This window comes from Neodiprion fabricii, chromosome 3, assembly GCF_021155785.1.
Source record: "Neodiprion fabricii isolate iyNeoFabr1 chromosome 3, iyNeoFabr1.1, whole genome shotgun sequence".
Lineage (NCBI taxonomy): Eukaryota > Metazoa > Arthropoda > Insecta > Hymenoptera > Diprionidae > Neodiprion > Neodiprion fabricii.
The window spans coordinates 22,220,834-22,242,864 of NC_060241.1; the positions used below are offsets into that span (position 1 = coordinate 22,220,834).

The following is a 22,031-nucleotide window of genomic DNA, read 5'->3' on the forward strand; positions in this document are numbered from 1 at the left end:
GTTCAGTCAGACAACTACAGCACAAAAAGTGAGTGTAGAATCGAGTGTTATTGGGGTGCGGGTTTTTTGGATTATAAGAGTTTAGTGAAGATGTGACTTATGTGAAAAGTGCATCGCTTCACCAATGCACGTGAGATGCTACAACAACTACTACGTAGAGTATGGAGCATCCCAGATTCCAGGTAACAATACAGTGCAACCTCCGAATGAGACCGGGCTCGGGCGGTTAGGGGAATATAATTCCGAGAAATAAGTTACCCCCACCCGCGGGGTATTTTCAAATGCTTTTTAAAATGTAAATTTCAAATGCTCAAGTACATGCGAAGAATGATATTATTTGATATTAAAGAATGATATTATTTTTTGACAAGAATTGCTGAATATTTTACTTTGTGTTATCCTTTTTAAGATAATTACATTTTTTTATTAATATATCGAAATTTTAAAAAAATTTAAATATTAATAGGTGTTAACGATAGATTAATTCATTACTATACTATTATTCAAAGCATAAATTGAGACCAAAATACAATTTCCACGGGCGGACTTATTCAGAGGTTCGCCCCAGATTCTGCGATGTGCGACGATGCGTGACGATGTGTGAAGTAGTGGGGGCAACTCTCGAGCGAAGATTAGGGGAAGCGGACTTATTTTGAGAGGGCTTATTCAGAGGTTGCACTGTACTTAATTCAATTTTTGATTGATAATTTACGGTGGTCATTTAAAGCCGAACTTTTGTTCTTGCATAATATGGAATGCAGAAATATGAAAATAGACAACAGTAATAATTCATTTGAAAACCGAAAAGCCAATTTGCTAAATTAATTCTAGTGTCTTGCTTTGTTTTTCACAGATTTAAGCAGAGAGTTCCGGCTGACTTCTCCATTTCTCGGCAACGTTGGTGAGTTTGCATGTGTTAGGTTATGGGTATTTCCCTGGGATTCCTCTGTCACGTGGCGTGGCGGTAACAATTGTTACACATATCTTCGATTTCTTAGCTATATGGTTAGGCTCATGCACGATCGCAACGTGCTTGACTTTCAGTCGAATCATTTTTTTTCATAATGCAATTTAGCGTAGCTTACTTCATTTAGAAAATTTACACGTTGCTAAAAGTGGAATGAGCATCGCGACAGGTAACCATCGCTTACTCGGCACTCGCGAGATCGAATTGTGTTTTGCAACTGATGTAATAATTTGCGTTTGAATTTACCAATGATGCCGTTTAAGTGCCGGATTACTAAAATAATAAATGCAATATTAGGGTGGGCGGGATATGACCGCGATACTGTATTCTGAGTAGACAGACTACGATACAAAAACATTTTGCTCCCAACAGGTAACCAACGAAAATGTAAGTCAGTGACCACGGCGCAAATGATGAAGAATGATGTGTGTTGGAAAAAATGGAGAATCGATTAGGTCGAATATAGGTAACCGGGTAGGTAGGCGGACGTTTTGGGATCCGTCGCGGGATTTATGAATGAATGTGTGAATCTCTCTTTTCCATTGGGTGGCTTCGTTGGGAAACAGGCGAGGGTAGGAAGGTCGCGATGTACCGTGATGTTACTAACCTTTGTAATCCACAGCGTCAAACGATCACAGAAATATTTTTACCAAAAGACTCCGTATTCGAGTCTCTCAACCATTTGTAAGCATTTGAATATTAACGAGATCGAATTGCCTATTGTCACTTTGCAACCATTTTTTAATCGTTATTCAATTCAATTATTTAGTCATTACCGATCATTATTCCATCCAGTTCGTCACGCCTTATTGCGCGTAGATTAATAACGCGAATTGGACGCAGCTTTTTGCGGGCCAATTGATAAGGGGAGTCGTACACGGTTTTTTGCCCGTCGGTTTTGCAAACAGTACATAAAAGAGTTACGCACTCTCAATGTGCTGATTTGTCAGCTCTTCGGTCAATTGTTTAACGAATAATAAAGTTTTCAAGTTCCACGGCGCCTTTAGCGCGTGGACTTGATACCTTTTAGTTATGAAAGAAAGCGCGGCATTTGAAAACCGGCGCTGAACACGCAGGAACAAAAATGTTTCAGATAATTAATTTGTTTATTTTCATTAATTATATTTTTTACTTCTCTAAACTAAGTATATTTTTGTCTGTATCGACATATGGCACTAATTATATTTTTATTTGTTCCACGTAACCGAGTTTCATTAACTATACTGAAAAATCAACGCCTCATTTTTTAGGCTTAGGTCTGGTTCAGGGTTAGTCATGTTGTTTTCACCGATACATAGATTTAGTGATGTACTTCAGAATCATCGTGATCACAAAGTGTAGCAAAATTTATTTGGCTGTAGTTTTATTTAATGCTTTTGCAGTTTTTTATTGCGATCGTTTTAACGTCGAGTTTTTTTTCTCGAGTCGCTCGTGGGTCATATTTGGTTTGTCTTTCACCATAGAATTATACAGCTTCTTATTCTACTCCGATTTGTTTCTATTTCTTCAAAGATTTCTGCATCGTCTTTCGACAGGTAAATGCCAACGTCTTACAGCGGTTTCTGTTTTCGATCTTAGTTTCGTTTTTGATTGTTTTGCGTATTCACCAGGTTCTCCATTTTTGTGATTATCTCATACCTCATAAGAAGAAAAAACCGTGCGCGAACATCCGAAGTCAATCGCCGTTCGCATATAAGATAAAAACAATCACCCTTCATCCATAATTAAAACAGTCTCTTTCATCGATAATAAATAGTCAGCGAGTTATATGAACTGAAATATTTCAAACAAATTGCGAATACACGCGAGTACAAATTGATTGGGAAAAACAATTTACCATAATTACCATTTGAAAAAAAGTCATGTGTAATTTTTCCAAGAACACAAGATCGATCTTGCAACTATTCTCCGTGGAGTAGGCCTACTGGGGATACAACGTAAAAAAAAAAACGCGCTGGGTGCTCTACCGCTTGCGGTGGCGTGGAAACAAGCATAAGTGAAGTAAATTATTTTCACTGGTCAAATACTAACATATTGTAGTTTTTCTAAGGGATTATATAAAAATTTCAATCTGTTTACGTTCGTCATTCCATAGGCATAATAACATTCGACTCTGCATTATCTGGGCACACCCGGTGAGCGACGGTAACATCCGCTCTTGTGTAAACTTTACGTACGGACCGCTTGCCGGTTGAGTTGCGCTTTCAAGGTAGGACGTAGAGGACGCTTCTTAACAATGAATTTAACTCGTTCATTTTCGATAACGAAAAATCCCAGAAGGCTACGAGTCTTTATACTTATATCTTCAATCACGCACAAGGTGCCACAAAGTTGATAACACGAAAAAGGCGGACGTGTGAGCTCTTATCAGGCATCGCTTTGCGCAATCATCAGTTTCTCAATCGGCTGTCAGTAAAATATATTTTCGGTAGAGGGTGCATCAGTCAAATCATGTGATTCGTGACGTTCGTGACCATAACTCAAGTGGGGTTACATCACAAGTTGAAAGCCCAACAAATCATTTGACTTACGTGATTTGGGTAGAAGCTAATGGGGATCCGACTTAAAGAAAAATGTGCACTGAGCATAGAATCCCTAGTTTTTAACCAATGGAGAGACAGGAAAACTAGGGAGATTGCACTGAATGCGCATTGAGTACGCACTTTTGCTGTAAGTCAAATTTACCATAACCTGTTGCCTTGGAAATACGAAAATGAATTAAATTTAAGGAAATTTGTATCCGATGTTCGTCATCGCACGATTATAAGGATAAAATCGTCGGGTCGAGCAGTTGATTCAAAACACGATAGCCCCAAAAAATATCCTTTGCATCTATTTTTGAGATGCATGCAATGTGTTAATCAGTTATTTATATCACTTGTGTGCCGTATCTCTGGCTGGTTATTTTCTGGCTTGAGCCTCTCTCAGCTTCAAACGTGATTCTTGATCTCGACAATGTTTTGAATTAAAATCAGAATTTTACTTAATATTAACAATGGACGAAATTCGTTTTCGAATATCCAATCAACTCGAGACGTTACAGGTATTTGTTCCGTTCGAATTTTCATTGATCATTCATTTAAAACGTTAAAAATTACAAACACATACAATAATATTTTACATATCTTCCCATCATTTTTGCCCGCAAACTATCATTTACAGTTTTTCTAATTTTCTTTTGATCATCCAGTCACAAATGTAATCTGCCATAATTCCAATAATATAGTAAAAGAAACTGTATAAGTTACAGATTTCAATCAAGTCATATTTATTTATAACTTTCCAAGCAGAGGTATACAAATACATCCCTTTAAAATAAATTCCAATCCTAAACAAGCAAAAACTTGATTTCATAAACTTCTTCTTCACATTGAAAAACATTTTTCGATGTCTCTTACATAAAAAACTCTCGCCTAGCATTCTTCCAACAGAAAAGAAATTGTTACATTTCCATGAAATCTGATTTTTGCAGGTTCAAGCATCAGTGATAGCACAGCAGGGACAGCAAGTGTTGGCCAGATGGATAACGCAGCTTCAACAACTTCTGCAGGAATTTTACCAGGGAGAATATGGCCAACGACTAAAAGATGTTGGCCAACAACTGTTGACCTGGGCTCACGCTGGATGGGAACAACTCCAGTTTCAGTATTATTCACTGCAATTCAACCCGCGTGAATTTTATCAACAAGTAGCCAACTTGTTTACTGCTGGAGGTATTCTTCCAGGTGTGCATTATCCAACTCTTCCATTACTGAACCTGGTCCTGAAAACCTGCATTCTTGAAGTACGATGCACTCATGGACCGTATGCTTCTCAATTTAGTTCAATGTAATCTCACTCTGATCTCTCCTTTGCATATAATCAAAATTGAAATTCAACTTACCACTCGCATGTTATTGTCTACCTAAATTTCTTCCCTCCAACTGTAGAGAATGGATATTGATACACATGAATGCTAGCGATGTTTCAGACTTCTGAAACTAGTGACAAAAACTTATTTTGCAAAATTGACAATGATTATCTGGATGCAAGAAAGATGGGATGATTCAAAGCTAGTTATTCCTAAAAAGTGCCCTCTGAAATGACTTATCTACCAACCCATTTTTATTTTTTGCCCTAATTTCATATGCTCTTAAAATTTTTGTTTTGCATTCAGATAATAAATAGTAATAAATAAACCTACACTTTTGTATTCTAGTTACAGTTTCTTTAATGCAGGTTTGCTTATATTTCAGTGTCAAGACGAGAGCTAGCCTTTTGTGTTATTGGTTTAACTGCCGGAAGTCTTATAGGATTTAGCACTGGCTTAAATTGTCACCACCCACCACAGCACATGCACCACATGAAAGCCATTATATGTCATCATTACATTGGTATTGAGGTTTGTATTATAAGTATCATTTGGCATGTTACCAGTGTACTTTTGGTATCTAATGGTGCCAGATGTTCTGGTTTAAAAGAAAGAAAAGTGATCGAACTTATAGTTTATGTTTCCACTAGTAAAAAAATAAAGTAGGTCAAGCATGTGTAAATGGTGGTACATTGTTACATATCGGAGTTTTCATTTTATCACACGTTTCTTACACTAATACGTAATTATTATAAAACAATATTGGAGTCTGGTAAGTCTGAAAGTGAAATCTTCCAACCCTGTATATACTTTTGGTTTTACAATGTTTCATATATTCTTATGGTTCAACAGGGTGTCACTACAATAGACGACGTGGAAATGCCAGCCATTCAAAAACCTGACGATTTATTAATCCAAGTAAAATCTGCATCTGTGAATGTCGTAGATGCAAAAATATGTTCTGGCTACGCAAGGACGTACAGACAGCTTCTTAACTCTGGTGTAAATATTCAAGCAATTAACACTGATCTGCATTTTTCAACAAATACGTATTTACAAAGTCATTACAAAATCACAAAAAGACCATTGTTTATCGCGTTACTCTGTTGCAGAAACAGAGAGATTTGCCAGTGATAATAGGAAGAGATTGTGCCGGAATAGTGGTTGATATTGGTCCAAGTGTCATAGATTTTGACATTGGTGATGAGGTGTATCTGGCCGTTCCTTCATGGGCACAAGGTACCATGGCAGAATATTTGGTAGTTTCAGAAACCGTAGTAGCCAGAAGGCCAAAACTTGTAAACTTTGATGCAGCAGCCAGCTTACCGTACAGTGGATGTTTGGCATGGGATGCCATTGTTAATGAATCTGTGATCGCAGAAGGCAATGCTCGAGGAAAAAGGTCATTCTTCAAAGATTTAGTAACAAACTGAATCAAGCCATTGTTGAATTTTAAAATTGACGCTAAAGATGCATAAATGTTAATAACAGATCTGCAATATTATATAAATAAAAACTACCAGACAACTACTGAATGTGAAGTAACTTGCTGTATTGTTGTAATCGATATAAACATTTCCACAGAATTCTTGTGTATGGTGGGACTACCCCAGTTGGCTGTATTTTAATTCAGCTAACTAAACTTTGGGGTGGTTATGTTGTTGCAGCTTGTAAACAGCAAGCAATACCTGTTGCTAAAGCTCTGGGAGCGGACGAAGTTATTCCCTTCAACGAATCGAATATAGAAAAAGAATTAGAACTACAAGATAAGTGAGTAAATATGTCTTCTTTCAGACATGGTGATTCCAAAAAAATATAATACGTTAATAATTTTTTGAGAGAAAGAAAGCGCCAATGTGTTTCGATCAATCTCTATTCAAAGAGTGATTTGTTTCCAGGTTTGGCTGAAAGACGCGAGTGAAATCAAGAAAAAATTAATCCTTTACTCAGTTCTTCATTTTGAATCCATTATTGCAGATTCGACGCCATCTTTTACACCGGTGGTCAACAAATTAAAGACTGTATACTGAGAAATCATTTACTACTGCATGGTTCTTACGTATCCACAGTACCAGAACATTTGACATCCGATACATTAGGATTTGTTTTTGGAAGCATATTTTCCGGATATGTCAGAATCAAACTGTTAATACGAGTATGTATTTTATTTGTAATATATTTTGCTCTCCCAATGCATAATATTTCGTGTAATTTGATAGTATTGACAATGAATAAAATCAAAATATTATTACAAGTGTAGACTGACATAACTTTTTACTGTATGATTACAGTACTTATTTGGTTTGAAACCAAACCAATGGAACGATGGTTCAAAAATAAACACTGCCAATCTGGATGCATTGCGTCAACTCGTTGATGCAGATCAACTACAGGCTGTTGTTCATAAAGCTTATGCACCACACAACATTGAACAAGCCTTACACGAAGCATTGAATCCGAATGCTGTCGGCAGCACTATAATTAGATTCCACTGACGCTTGTATTATTTACAGGATATACTAATTCATGGCTTGGTGATTCAGTAATGGTGTTACAACTATTGCACACCTTGATAATACAAATATTTTAATGAATTGCCAAACCAGACATTTATAGTTGGACACCAGAGAATTCAGGTAATATTTTAATTATCAAGAATTGACGTTGACGCTGAAAAGCACAGTTTCAGTCTGGCCAATTATCACTTCAAATTTGCGAGTGTGTCTTCCACGTAACTTCAAAATTGCGATAGACTCCACTCGTAACCAGCTCAAATTAAGGCCATATTTACATAAAATGGCCCCTAAAATTCAGGGTATAAGAATGGGGAGCTGTAATACAAAGTTAAGTTTGTAAATGTTTATAGCATGTTTTATTATCAAATATATATACATATAACTAGATATGAAGGAAAGTTTAAGAACTAATCATGAGTTGCCTTAACAAATTATAAACTGTTAATTATTTGAACTTTTGTGCAAACAAAATATATACACATAATGTTTAATTTGAAAATGGATGAATTTTTATTTAATTGAAGTTATAACTGCAGATTTATTGACATTGTTTGGCAAGACATAAATGGCCAACAGTAAAAGTAAAGAATTCATAATAAAAGAATGAATTCAATTCAGCTAGTAATTCATGTCTATAACGGATCATTTGCATAATAGAAAAATTTGTTACTTGGAATAATTATAATTCGAAATTTCACTTGAATTACTTTGTTGTAAAAATCGACAGACCCAGGGCAGACCTCTTAACAGAGGAATTTATACTCCTGAGTTGCATGACAAAATTTTGAGATAACTTTCCATTTATTTGGCTTTTCCTCGAAATTTACCTCTTCCAGCAGGTTTGCCTTTTTTTGCTGGTGTCTTTTTGTCATCGGCCTGTTGTGTTAAACAAAAAATGAATTAATCAATATGTCGTGGTAAATCTGAGTGTTAGATTCCTAAATAAGGCAAGGCAGTAAAACCTCTTTAGTGGCAACTCCTAGGGGAAAATGTTAATGCAGTTAATAGTTCCTTGTCAAACATGACAGGGACGAATCATCAAACATCTAATAAAAATGACTTATCTATATTTATCAACAAAATTTAACTAAAGTTACGAAATTAAGATTAAATTTTTTGAAATTATACAAGCTTATTATAATGTTGACTTGATACATGAAATTCCAAGCTCAATAAAAATGTTATCTGCTTTTACTTGTACCTATATCATTTTGAACACTAGGTGTGTATCTTTTCTTGTGTATGAAATCAGAGATATTCGAGAGTTTTTTTCTGCACCCACCCAAAATTTGAACAGTGTGGAAGTCAAGTTAAAGTTGAGCAGTAAAATCGATAACAAGTTCCCGTATATTTTTTCCTATCACAAATGATTGCAAGTTCACTATAGTAATCTGCCATGTGCTGTGCTGCTGAATTGTCATTTTCTACAGATCTAATCAGTCACAGTAGGAAAGCAGATTTGTCAAAACAAGGATGATGGAATAGTTGTTGACACTAAGGTGGTTTTACTGTGTTATGAATATCCAATAGATACTCAACAGATCAATGTCTTACCTTACGCTTGACTGGAGTTGTACTGGGCAACACTTTGAAGAACGAGTCGAGCCGACCCTGGGTTGAAGTACCACGAGCTTTCAACAACTTTTTCGAACCATTTCTAACTCTATCTTCATTAAATTGCTTATCACCACACAAAAAATTAACCAAGCCTTCCTCATCTGGATCTGACCACTTCAGCTGCAAAACAAACAAGTTTTAATCAAGAAGAGAAGAACTTGACAATTCTTTGGAGCCCAAAACTGGTTTATAATTTTTCCTTCGCCTAGTTATCTGAAGATTATTGCAAAATGTAAGTACCACTACATGCCTCAATATTATTTGGATCCATAACTTCAGGTTCTTGAAATAATATTCTGGCTTGTTTATAGTTCCAATCAGTCGGTACAGGATACTTATTGGTATCTAAGTTTTCCAAAATCTTTTCAAGAGATCTGTGCGTTTTAATTAGCTCCATAGCTCGCTTTGGCCCAATACCTCTAATGCTGTCAGTATAATCACAGCCCAACATTATGCATAGATCAATAAACTGTAAATAACATTTGAAATAGAATTGTCAGGTTGGAATAAACCATATTGCTGTATACACAACAGTAGGTACCAATCATTGATGCTAGCGACATTTTTGATAGCTCTTCATAGAAAACTGTGTCATTGGAAGAATCGAATTTTCAAATTATTCTTTTCATATCAGCCTTGTATTTACCTCGTCCTTATTCAATTCCAGACCTTCCAATACTTTATCATAATGAATCTCTTGTATAGGCATTTTTCTGGCCTCACTAAATGTCATACGTCGAAGTAGTACATTACATCCAAATGTCAATGCATCCATATCCTCTGTTGCTGTTGCAAAAACTTTTCCAGATTTAACCAAAGCAGTACACTGAGCCTCAGCTTCACATGGAGCCTGTATCAGTTTGATTATTACTTTTAAAAGTTGAAGACAAATACACATTAGTGTGGTTCACCTAAAAAAATTTTTTTCAGTACTGCTTCGTTCTCGAACGTTCTTCGAACTCGAAAGCAGGACCTTTAAATCTTATCCAATTGAGCTCAAATTTCCAGGGAATATGTTTTTGATCATAAACAACCGCTTTATGAAGAAGCTGCATTAAAGAAAAAAATTTTTTTACATGGTGAACCACTGTAATATACACATATGTTTGTTTCTGTCTAGTGCCAAATGCAAAGAAAATACCAAGTTTGTTGAGGTAATTCTTACTGTTCCACCTAAATTCTGCTTCAACAAATAAAAACTAAATGTTACATTCTGTATGAATTCGTCATAATTTTCTGTAATAGGTGGTATGGAATTTTTTGTACCACACCACTTATACTACTAGAAACGTGAAAATCTTTAAAAACCATCCTGATACTCATAGTAACTGTACTTTACATGACTGTTGAAAAGTATAAAAGTCGCCAAACTTCTCTTAAAAATTGAATGATTTCTGAGATTGCTATATGTATGAGAATCTTACATCAATATATGGAACACCCATCAGCTTTAAGAGTTGTTTAGAATCTTCGGCATGTTGCTTCGTAACTTTAACTAGCCTTCTGTTGAATTTTTGAATATCCTCAGTATTTCCTATTTGACAAGATAAATGACATAAGCTATGGCGGCCTAATATCCCAATAAATCATTTTTTAAAGCACAGAAAATGTCAAAGGATGGAATCTATTTAGATTACCAGCTGCTTCAGCAACTTCTAAGGCTTTCTGCGCCTCATCTCTCTTCTCCGCACGTTTTGCCAATTCCCCACCTTTCAAGTTTGGTGGTTTACCATCAAATACATAAACAGGCTTTATACCCTGTTCTATAAAGCGCAACGTTCTGTAGAATATACCCATCAAGTGACTGTAAATATCATTTAAATGATTTAATTAAATATTGTCGGACTACATGCACAAATTAAAAAATACTTTAATAATTAATATACGATTTAAATTTTTGTCAGCTACGAACATTAGCTAATAAACTGAATTTTCATCTTGCAATATTAATTCAAATCACGATACTCCCAATAAAGACATCGTTGCAACTGTTGTGTTGATAATAATTACAAAAATCTGCTTCAACAAAAAGTTGCGGGTCTAGAATTTGTGACTGTAATTCAAATAAGTTTGGCCTTTTTTATGCCGTCAATAGGGTTTTTTCATAAAAAGTTGTATCTTATGTCCAAAACCACAAAGTAGATATGATTCACGAGTCAAATTGCCGGTATCTATTACCTGGTAAGAATCATGGAAAAAGACATGGAACGAGAGAGGTTTTCATAAATATAAGTAATAAAATGAAAAGCTGAAACAAATATGGAGTAGTGCAAGTAGATATGGTTTAAAAAAAGACATTGGTAAATGAAATCTAAATACAAAAATTCATACATAAATTATGATAAAATCCTGGTTCAATATTAAATTAAATCATCAAATTTCCCATTAACAAAACCGCTATCTTTGTGAAGGAAAATTAGAAACCAACACTTCTGGTATACCTTGTAGTTTCGCCATCAATAGATGTAAGCTGGGCCCCTTCGCTGCGCACCGCAATGAGAAACTGATAAAGACACATTGATGCATCAATGGCAATCTTACGACCTGCAAAAGTATACAACTAATAGGCAAAATGACACTTGCAACTTGAACCATTCGACAAATTGATGTTGGTATCAAGAGCTGTATATGATAGACCAAAACTAATTTTAACCCTCAAGAGGCGCACTGAGATACCCAGGGGTGAAGTTATATTTTGACAAACTTTAATGAATTCATTTTCGTTCTTTGTTATATCAAGAATACTCTTTTTGTATAATCATTCCGTTAACACTATCTCTTTCTACACAGTCTGATCTTTAAATTGTAAAAAAAAGTTGAAATAGATTATTTAAATCGTAATATATAAATGATTAAAGACACATGTGCTTACTGATTGTGAATCGGGAAGCCGCAATAGTACGCCTCGTGAGGGTTAAAAGAGAATATTGTATGAGTATAACAAGTGGATTCAAAGTAAATTGAAAATATATTTCTGGAACGGGGTGAACTTTGTTATTGATATTAATATTAATATTACGTACCGAAATAGTGCTTTATATCTTTTTCCTTTACAGCCGACGGTGCGACGTCTGCGATCAATTTAGATAATCCCAAAATACCCATGGCTTTTGACAATGTTGACTCGATAACTTAGAGAAAGTTGAGTATTCTCAGGCAAGGATTAATTTAAAAGAGCGGAATTTCACAATCAAGTGGCTCTGAACAACATCTCATTATTCACACAGTATATACACAATACATATTTCGTCCCGCAACACAATACGTGCAACCAACCACTATTCACTCTTGCTATTCCCAAACCATTTACCCGCCATTTCGGAACTTGAAGTAGAGGCTGCCAACCGCACAGCTATGTATGTATATGGCGCGTTCGGAAATTACTAGGCTCCATGGGAAATTAGCTCCCAGTACTGTCGACCATCTGTTACGTCTTTTGTGCTGCCGAGTTTGGGTACCTCTGCCAGCTAGTTCCGAAATGCACCTACAGGATATATACTAATCGTACTAATATACAGTATTCCATGGCATCATCATCATCACAAAATTCATAATATAGTAATAATATCATTAACAAAATAATGTCATAAATTTCGATTATCATCATTAAAATAATAATTAATTTTATTCAAATAAATAAAGATTATATAAATTTGATGATTTTACTATAACAATGTCGCCTTCCTACTTCCAGTCTTGGATTGATGACCCAAACACAACGCCGATCCCGCAGACCAGGGACAAGCTTAGCTGCCTGTTGGTTTTTTACACAAAGTGAAATTGTGAATAAACAAAAAAACATGCAGGACATAGAAACAGATTCGTTGTACAAATTTTTCATAATCAACCAAAGTTAGTTTTAATCGAAATAAATCATTACAGTGTTGCGCTCTATACATATATCTCTGAGTCAGTACTAAGCGCTTTGCTTGAAATTCCGCCGCGAATTACAATTTTCTGAAGCTAACTTTGATAGTGCCCTCCAGACGAGGAAGACTTCGCTATCAAGAACTGGGTGAGACGTGAAATTATGAGAGCGTACTGTATGATCCATTTACGATTAATAAGTAATGCATACATACTATAAATTTTATAATTTTCCAGGAGACAAATTAGATTATCTACAATAATACGGCTATAATATGAAAATAGGAGAATATTTCATTTCGAAATGGGATTCTATTCGACACGCGCTCGATGTATTCCATAACATTGATATTCATAATTATTCCAACAACTTTTCATTTCCTCTCTCGATCTTGAAACTTCGTAGGCATAGAATCGAAACGCTGTTTCAGCTAGTCGCAAGTGAAGTATCTACGTTGGGTAGAGAAGCAGAACCCGAGGTGGTTATCGGTGGTTGTTCGAGGTGGTTGGTGATTGTTGGAGGTGGTCGGAGGTGGACGAGGAGGAGGACGAACTGAACTGAGTCTCAAAGCCCTGTTGACATAAAAGCAGCTATTCGATAGAAATTATAGTTTATAATTTACACAGCCCATTGCATGATATTTCATTATAAATACATATGTTTCAATGTATTTAGGAATAATTTATCAAATATACAGAGGTCATGTGAAAATAATAAATGGATTGATTCGACCGCAGTTTGATGTATTCATTAGAGCTTTAACAATAAATTTAAGCTTTGTTACTTCTTTTATTTTATTATGGATAATAAAAAACATTTCCGACTATTCGTGCTGTGGAAGCATGGGGATTAAGCCAAATGTAGCAAAAGATTAGAAACAGTGTATGTAGAGTACGGGTACTTTTCTGATAATGCAAATAAAATAGAATACCACGCCTTGCGAATTAGCTTTCCAGACAGAGATGAATGATGAATTTTAAGGACTGCATTATCGTTGTTGAATACTCTATGCCTCATGGGAAAAGAAAATCTTTAACGATAAAATTGATGCACCGGATCATCGTCGACTTTAACTTTTGAAATGTCCTACCATTTTCGAACACCTCTTACCTCCCCCTGCCACCTCCGGCCGTCAATGGCCACTTTCGATCACCCCCTATCACCTTCTGCCAGCGCCGACCACCTCCTACCATTTCCGAACACCTCCAACCGTCCTATTTACCTATATTACTAGATTAGCTATGATATGAAAAGAGAAAAATTATTCATTTTGAAATGGGATTCTATTCGACGCGTGCTCGATGTATTCCATAACATCAGTATTCATAATTATTCCAACAACTTTTCATTTGCTCTCTCGATCTTGTATTTTCATAGGCATAGACTCGAAACGCTGTTTTAGCTGGTCGTAAGTGAAGTATCTGCGTTGGGTAGAGGAGCAAAATTGTTTTTCGAAAAGTATTCGGATGGAAAAAAATTCAGAGTAACTGTAATACATCACGAATGCGCTAATTTTGAACGAGATGAAATGGATGCTTCGTATATGAGACAGTATTTAACGCCGCGTAGTGATTTAAAGACCTAGAAAGGTGACAGGGAGAGAAAGAACGACGCTTCTCAACACTTCGAGTGTATTTTAACACACATTTGAAAGATACGAGCGAAATTTTTCATCATCCAACTGTCGCAGAAAGGCAGCGTTATTAGCCGACCCGTTCACTGAAGGATATATCTTCAGTCAACGGCTGACCATCGAAGGGCCTGGCCGCTTGAGTCTGGATCGGCAGGAGAGATGAGGTGTGTATTTCTTGTATGAAATGTGAAAGCTAAAATCATTATACATCATATCATATCATCATACATCATACATCATACATCATACATCGTACATCATACATCGTACATCATACATCATCATACATAGTATCAAAGTTCGAAACCATAGTTTGGATGTCGGATGTTCAGAAAGTGACGTCACCAATTCAGAATCAGCTAGCAGAATTCCTCAGTCTGGAAACAACCGCGCAGTAGAGCGGACGGATGAGAGTCGCGCTCCGCAAATTTCGAGTACCGGGTTCTCAACCTCCCGCATCCCGCGCTTCGGGTCCGCTACGTATTTCGAGTACCGGGTTCTCAACCTCCCGCATCCCGCGCTTCGGGTCCGCTACGCGGTGAAACTCGACTTCCAGGATAAGCGCTCCGTGGCTCCTCGTTCATGTTTACAATAAATTATTTCAATTCGTTTTTCGCGCAACCCCAAATTCGGTAGCTGTCAGTCCGCTGATAAAATTTCTCGACTTCCAGGATAAGCGCTCCGTGGCTCCTCGTTCATGTTTACAATAAATTATTTCAATTCGTTTTTCGCGCAACCCCAAATTCGGTAGCTGTCAGTCCGCTAATAAAATTTCTCGACTTCCAGGATAAGCGCTCCGTGGCTCCTCGTTCATGTTTACAATAAATTATTTCAATTCGTTTTTCGCGCAACCCCAAATTCGGTAGCTGTCAGTCCGCTGATAAAATTTCTCGACTTCCAGGATAAGCGCTCCGTGGTTCCTGGTTCATGTTTACAATAAATTATTTCAATTCGTTTTTCGCGCAACCCCAAATTCGGTAGCTGTCAGTCCGCTGATAAAATTTCTCGACTTCCAGGATAAGCGCTCCGTGGCTCCTCGTTCATGTTTACAGTAAATTATTTCAATTCGTTTTTCGCGCAACCCCAAATTCGGTAGCTGTCAGTCCGCTGATAAAATTTCTCGACTTCCAGGATAAGCGCTCCGTGGCTCCTCGTTCATGTTTACAATAAATTATTTCAATTCGTTTTTCGCGCAACCCCAAATTCGGTAGCTGTCAGTCCGCTAATAAAATTACTCGACTTCCAGGATAAGCGCTCCGTGGCTCCACGTTCATGTTTACAATAAATTATTTCAATTCGTTTTTCGCGCAACCCCAAATTCGGTAGCTGTCAGTCCGCTGATAAAATTTCTCGACTTCCAGGATAAGCGCTCCGTGGCTCCTCGTTCATGTTTACAATAAATTATTTCAATTCGTTTTTCGCGCAACCCCAAATTCGGTAGCTGTCAGTCCGCTGATAAAATTTCTCGACTTCCAGGATAAGTGCTCCGTGGCTCCTCGTTCATGTTTACAATAAATTATTTCAATTCGTTTTTCGCGCAACCCCAAATTCGGTAGCTGTCAGTCCGCTGATAAAATTTCTCGACTTCCAGGATAAGCGCTCCGTGGCTCCTCGTTCATGTTTACAATAAATTATTTCAATTCGTTTTTCGCGCAACCCCAAATTCGGTAGCTGTCAGTCCGCTGATAAAATTTCTCGACTTCCAGGATAAGCGCTCCGTGGCTCCTCGTTCATATTTACAATAAATTATTTCAATTCGTTTTTCGCGCAACCCCAAATTCGGTAGCTGTCAGTCCGCTAATATATTTATTAATATTCGAGGTATAACTCGAGGTGGTTGAAGGTGGTCGGAGGTGGACGAGGAGGAGGACAAGGAGGACGAGGATTTGTGCTGGGTGAGTAAAACACTTTTATAATATTTGATGGCAATTGTGATTATATTTCGTCTGAAATATTGCAAATTTGTCACGTTTACAATAAATTATTTCAATTCATTTTTCGTGCAAGCACATATTCAGTAGCTATGAGTAATCTTATACAATTTATTATATTAATAATTAATTAATTAATATTCTTATAATATTTAATGGCAATTGTAATTATATTTCATCTGAAATATTACAAACTTGTCACGTTTACAATAATTTATTTCAATTCATTTTTCGTGCAAGCACATATTCAGTAGCTATGAATAATCTTATACAATTTATTATATTATTAATTAATTGATTAATTACATTAATCCTTACACAATATTTTTGATGTGTTTCTATACTAAAAATATTCATTACTATTTCAGGTATTACCCGGGGTGGTCGGAGGTGGACGAGGAGGAGGACGAGCTGGACGAGGAGGAGGACCAGGTGGACGAGGAGGAGGACGAGGTGGACGAGGAGCAGGCGGGGTGGGTCGTGGGAGAGGACCTCTCCTCTCCTCAGAGGAGGGGAGGGGGAGGGGCAGGGAAGGGGTAGAGGTGGGCGGGGAGGGCGAAGGGATGGGAAGGGGGGGTGACGGGGAGGGTGGCGGGGTGGGGCGGGAGGTGGAGGGGGGCGGGCGGGAGGGCGGGAGGGCGGGAGGGCGGGAGGGAGCGAGGGCGGGAGGGAGGGAGGGAGGGAGGGAGGGAGGGAGGGAGGGAGGGAGGGAGGGAGGGAGGGTGGGCGGGCGCAAGAGGGGGGGGGTGTACTGCTCTATTAACTCTAACGAGCTCGCATCGACATCCGTCCTCCACTCTCTCCCTCCCTCCCTCCCGCCCGCCCGCCCGCCCTCCCTCCCTTCCCCCTCCCTCCCTCCCTCCCTCCCGCCCACCCGCCCTCCCTCCCTCCCGCCCTCGCTCCCTCCCGCCCTCCCGCCCTCCCGCCCGCCGCCCTCCACCTCCCGCCCCACCCCGCCACCCTCCCCGCCACCCCCCCTTCCCATCCCTTCGCCCTCCCCGCCCACCTCTACCCCTTCCCTGCCCCTCCCCCTCCCCTCCTCTGAGGAGAGGAGAGGTCCTCTCCCACGACCCACCCCGCCTGCTCCTCGTCCACCTCGTCCTCCTCCTCGTCCACCTGGTCCTCCTCCTCGTCCAGCTCGTCCTCCTCCTCGTCCACCTCCGACCACCCCGGGTAATACCTGAAATAGTAATGAATATTTTTAGTATAGGAACACATCAAAAATATTGTGTAAGGATTAATGTAATTAATTAATTAATTAATAATATAATAAATTGTATAAGATTATTCATAGCTACTGAATATGTGCTTGCACGAAAAATGAATTGAAATAAATTATTGTAAACGTGACAAGTTTGTAATATTTCAGATGAAATATAATTACAATTGCCATTAAATATTATAAGAATATTAATTAATTAATTATTAATATAATAAATTGTATAAGATTATTCATAGCTACTGAATATGTGCTTGCACGAAAAATGAATTGAAATAATTTATTGTAAACGTGACAAATTTGTAATATTTCAGACGAAATATAATCACAATTGCCATCAAATATTATAAAAGTGTTTTACTCACCCAGCACAAATCCTCGTCCTCCTTGTCCTCCTCCTCGTCCACCTCCGACCACCTTCAACCACCTCGAGTTATACCTCGAATATTAATAAATATATTAGCGGACTGACAGCTACCGAATTTGGGGTTGCGCGAAAAACGAATTGAAATAATTTATTGTAAACATGAACGAGGAGCCACGGAGCGCTTATCCTGGAAGTCGAGAAATTTTATTAGCGGACTGACAGCTACCGAATTTGGGGTTGCGCGAAAAACGAATTGAAATAATTTATTGTAAACATGAACGAGGAGCCACGGAGCGCTTATCCTGGAAGTCGAGAAATTTTATCAGCGGACTGACAGCTACCGAATTTGGGGTTGCGCGAAAAACGAATTGAAATAATTTATTGTAAACATGAACGAGGAGCCACGGAGCGCTTATCCTGGAAGTCGAGAAATTTTATCAGCGGACTGACAGCTACCGAATTTGGGGTTGCGCGAAAAACGAATTGAAATAATTTATTGTAAACATGAACGTGGAGCCACGGAGCGCTTATCCTGGAAGTCGAGTAATTTTATTAGCGGACTGACAGCTACCGAATTTGGGGTTGCGCGAAAAACGAATTGAAATAATTTATTGTAAACATGAACGAGGAGCCACGGAGCGCTTATCCTGGAAGTCGAGAAATTTTATTAGCGGACTGACAGCTACCGAATTTGGGGTTGCGCGAAAAACGAATTGAAATAATTTATTGTAAACATGAACGAGGAGCCACGGAGCGCTTATCCTGGAAGTCGAGAAATTTTATCAGCGGACTGACAGCTACCGAATTTGGGGTTGCGCGAAAAACGAATTGAAATAATTTACTGTAAACATGAACGAGGAGCCACGGAGCGCTTATCCTGGAAGTCGAGAAATTTTATCAGCGGACTGACAGCTACCGAATTTGGGGTTGCGCGAAAAACGAATTGAAATAATTTATTGTAAACATGAACGAGGAGCCACGGAGCGCTTATCCTGGAAGTCGAGAAATTTTATCAGCGGACTGACAGCTACCGAATTTGGGGTTGCGCGAAAAACGAATTGAAATAATTTATTGTAAACATGAACGAGGAGCCACGGAGCGCTTATCCTGGAAGTCGAGAAATTTTATCAGCGGACTGACAGCTACCGAATTTGGGGTTGCGCGAAAAACGAATTGAAATAATTTACTGTAAACATGAACGAGGAGCCACGGAGCGCTTATCCTGGAAGTCGAGAAATTTTATCAGCGGACTGACAGCTACCGAATTTGGGGTTGCGCGAAAAACGAATTGAAATAATTTATTGTAAACATGAACCAGGAACCACGGAGCGCTTATCCTGGAAGTCGAGAAATTTTATCAGCGGACTGACAGCTACCGAATTTGGGGTTGCGCGAAAAACGAATTGAAATAATTTATTGTAAACATGAACGAGGAGCCACGGAGCGCTTATCCTGGAAGTCGAGAAATTTTATTAGCGGACTGACAGCTACCGAATTTGGGGTTGCGCGAAAAACGAATTGAAATAATTTATTGTAAACATGAACGAGGAGCCACGGAGCGCTTATCCTGGAAGTCGAGAAATTTTATCAGCGGACTGACAGCTACCGAATTTGGGGTTGCGCGAAAAACGAATTGAAATAATTTATTGTAAACATGAACGAGGAGCCACGGAGCGCTTATCCTGGAAGTCGAGTTTCACCGCGTAGCGGACCCGAAGCGCGGGATGCGGGAGGTTGAGAACCCGGTACTCGAAATACGTAGCGGACCCGAAGCGCGGGATGCGGGAGGTTGAGAACCCGGTACTCGAAATTTGCGGAGCGCGACTCTCATCCGTCCGCTCTACTGCGCGGTTGTTTCCAGACTGAGGAATTCTGCTAGCTGATTCTGAATTGGTGACGTCACTTTCTGAACATCCGACATCCAAACTATGGTTTCGAACTTTGATACTATGTATGATGATGTATGATGTACGATGTATGATGTACGATGTATGATGTATGATGTATGATGTATGATGATATGATATGATGTATAATGATTTTAGCTTTCACATTTCATACAAGAAATACACACCTCATCTCTCCTGCCGATCCAGACTCAAGCGGCCAGGCCCTTCGATGGTCAGCCGTTGACTGAAGATATATCCTTCAGTGAACGGGTCGGCTAATAACGCTGCCTTTCTGCGACAGTTGGATGATGAAAAATTTCGCTCGTATCTTTCAAATGTGTGTTAAAATACACTCGAAGTGTTGAGAAGCGTCGTTCTTTCTCTCCCTGTCACCTTTCTAGGTCTTTAAATCACTACGCGGCGTTAAATACTGTCTCATATACGAAGCATCCATTTCATCTCGTTCAAAATTAGCGCATTCGTGATGTATTACAGTTACTCTGAATTTTTTTCCATCCGAATACTTTTCGAAAAACAATTTTGCTCCTCTACCCAACGCAGATACTTCACTTACGACCAGCTAAAACAGCGTTTCGAGTCTATGCCTATGAAAATACAAGATCGAGAGAGCAAATGAAAAGTTGTTGGAATAATTATGAATACTGATGTTATGGAATACATCGAGCACGCGTCGAATAGAATCCCATTTCAAAATGAATAATTTTTCTCTTTTCATATCATAGCTAATCTAGTAATATAGGTAAATAGGACGGTTGGAGGTGTTCGGAAATGGTAGGAGGTGGTCGGCGCTGGCAGAAGGTGATAGGGGGTGATCGAAAGTGGCCATTGACGGCCGGAGGTGGCAGGGGGAGGTAAGAGGTGTTCGAAAATGGTAGGACATTTCAAAAGTTAAAGTCGACGATGATCCGGTGCATCAATTTTATCGTTAAAGATTTTCTTTTCCCATGAGGCATAGAGTATTCAACAACGATAATGCAGTCCTTAAAATTCATCATTCATCTCTGTCTGGAAAGCTAATTCGCAAGGCGTGGTATTCTATTTTATTTGCATTATCAGAAAAGTACCCGTACTCTACATACACTGTTTCTAATCTTTTGCTACATTTGGCTTAATCCCCATGCTTCCACAGCACGAATAGTCGGAAATGTTTTTTATTATCCATAATAAAATAAAAGAAGTAACAAAGCTTAAATTTATTGTTAAAGCTCTAATGAATACATCAAACTGCGGTCGAATCAATCCATTTATTATTTTCACATGACCTCTGTATATTTGATAAATTATTCCTAAATACATTGAAACATATGTATTTATAATGAAATATCATGCAATGGGCTGTGTAAATTATAAACTATAATTTCTATCGAATAGCTGCTTTTATGTCAACAGGGCTTTGAGACTCAGTTCAGTTCGTTCTCCTCCTCGTCCACCTCGATCACCCGAAACAACCCCCAGCCACCTTGAACGACCACCGCTAACCATCTCGGGTTATACCTCGAATACTAATAAATATTTTTAGTATTAGAACACATCAAAAATATTGTCTAAAGATTAATATAATTTTCTTATTGACACATTTCACCAAGAAGATTGAGAAAATTATAAAATATTATATGAAATTTATTAGCACAATGATAGCTACTGAATTTTTGCTTGCACGAAAAATGAATTGAAATAATTTATTGTAAATATGACAAGTTTCAAAAATTTTAAATACAATATAAGTACAACTGCCATTAAATATTATCAAAATGTCAAACTCACCGAGCACAAATCCTTGTCCTCCTCGTCCACCTTGTTCTCCCCGTCTTCCTCGTCCTCCTCCAAGTCCACCTCCAACGACCACCGCTAACCCGAGATGGTTAGCGGTGGTAACTAATAAATATTTTTAGCATTAGAACACATCAAAACTATTGTGTAGGGATTAATATTATTTTTTTGTTGACACATTTTACCAAGAAGATTATGAGAAAATTATTTAAAAAAATAGGACGTTTATTAGCGCATTGAATAGCTACTGAATTTGGGCTTGCGCGAAAAATGAATTTAAGTAATTTATTGTAAACACAAGTTTAAAAAATTTTAGATAAAATATAATTACAATTGCTATCAAATTATATAAAAATGTTATACTCACTGTGCAGAAATCCTCG

General features: G+C 38.1%; 2 protein-coding genes across 6 annotated transcripts; one reads left to right on the forward strand and one right to left on the reverse strand.

Moving 5' to 3' along the window:
* The first annotated feature begins 54 nt into the window (after nucleotides 1-54).
* LOC124177795 (reticulon-4-interacting protein 1 homolog, mitochondrial-like) lies at nucleotides 55-8,527 on the forward strand. 5 transcript variants are annotated; one of them, XM_046560609.1, is made up of 9 exons: nucleotides 3,648-4,010; nucleotides 4,440-4,692; nucleotides 5,203-5,348; nucleotides 5,670-5,819; nucleotides 5,930-6,056; nucleotides 6,132-6,219; nucleotides 6,402-6,587; nucleotides 6,795-6,972; nucleotides 7,109-8,527. In XM_046560609.1, the coding sequence occupies exons 1-9, from the start codon at nucleotides 3,963-3,965 to the stop codon at nucleotides 7,310-7,312; spliced, it is 1,380 nt and encodes a 459-aa protein (XP_046416565.1). In that variant the 5' UTR covers nucleotides 3,648-3,962; the 3' UTR covers nucleotides 7,313-8,527. The 5 variants fall into 5 exon arrangements, with proteins under 5 accessions (XP_046416564.1, XP_046416565.1, XP_046416561.1 ...); XM_046560608.1 differs by lacking the exon at nucleotides 3,648-4,010 and adding an exon at nucleotides 55-182 and having other exon boundaries at nucleotides 5,930-6,219; XM_046560605.1 differs by having other exon boundaries at nucleotides 5,930-6,219.
* LOC124177796 (flap endonuclease 1) lies at nucleotides 7,593-12,271 on the reverse strand. The gene is made up of 8 exons (XM_046560610.1): nucleotides 11,974-12,271; nucleotides 11,392-11,494; nucleotides 10,588-10,754; nucleotides 10,375-10,484; nucleotides 9,597-9,800; nucleotides 9,201-9,419; nucleotides 8,888-9,070; nucleotides 7,593-8,209 (listed from the first exon to the last, which is right to left on the reverse strand). Exons 1-8 carry the CDS (start codon nucleotides 12,053-12,055, stop codon nucleotides 8,135-8,137), a joined length of 1,143 nt encoding a protein of 380 aa, XP_046416566.1. The 5' UTR covers nucleotides 12,056-12,271; the 3' UTR covers nucleotides 7,593-8,134.
* Nucleotides 12,272-22,031: the final 9,760 nt, after the last annotated feature.

Coding starts and splice junctions, on each gene's coding strand:
- LOC124177795 (XM_046560605.1), top strand. CDS start 3,963: ATGGACGAAATTCGTTTTCGAATATCCAATCAACTCGAGACGTTACAG. Junction 4,011..4,439: donor ATCAACTCGAGACGTTACAG/GTATTTGTTCCG, acceptor TGATTTTTGCAG/GTTCAAGCATCAGTGATAGC. Junction 6,973..7,108: donor GAATCAAACTGTTAATACGA/GTATGTATTTTA, acceptor GTATGATTACAG/TACTTATTTGGTTTGAAACC.
- LOC124177796 (XM_046560610.1), bottom strand. CDS start 12,055: ATGGGTATTTTGGGATTATCTAAATTGATCGCAGACGTCGCACCGTCG. Junction 10,485..10,587: donor AGAAGTTGCTGAAGCAGCTG/GTAATCTAAATA, acceptor CTTGTCAAATAG/GAAATACTGAGGATATTCAA. Junction 9,071..9,200: donor TGGATCCAAATAATATTGAG/GCATGTAGTGGT, acceptor TTTGTTTTGCAG/CTGAAGTGGTCAGATCCAGA.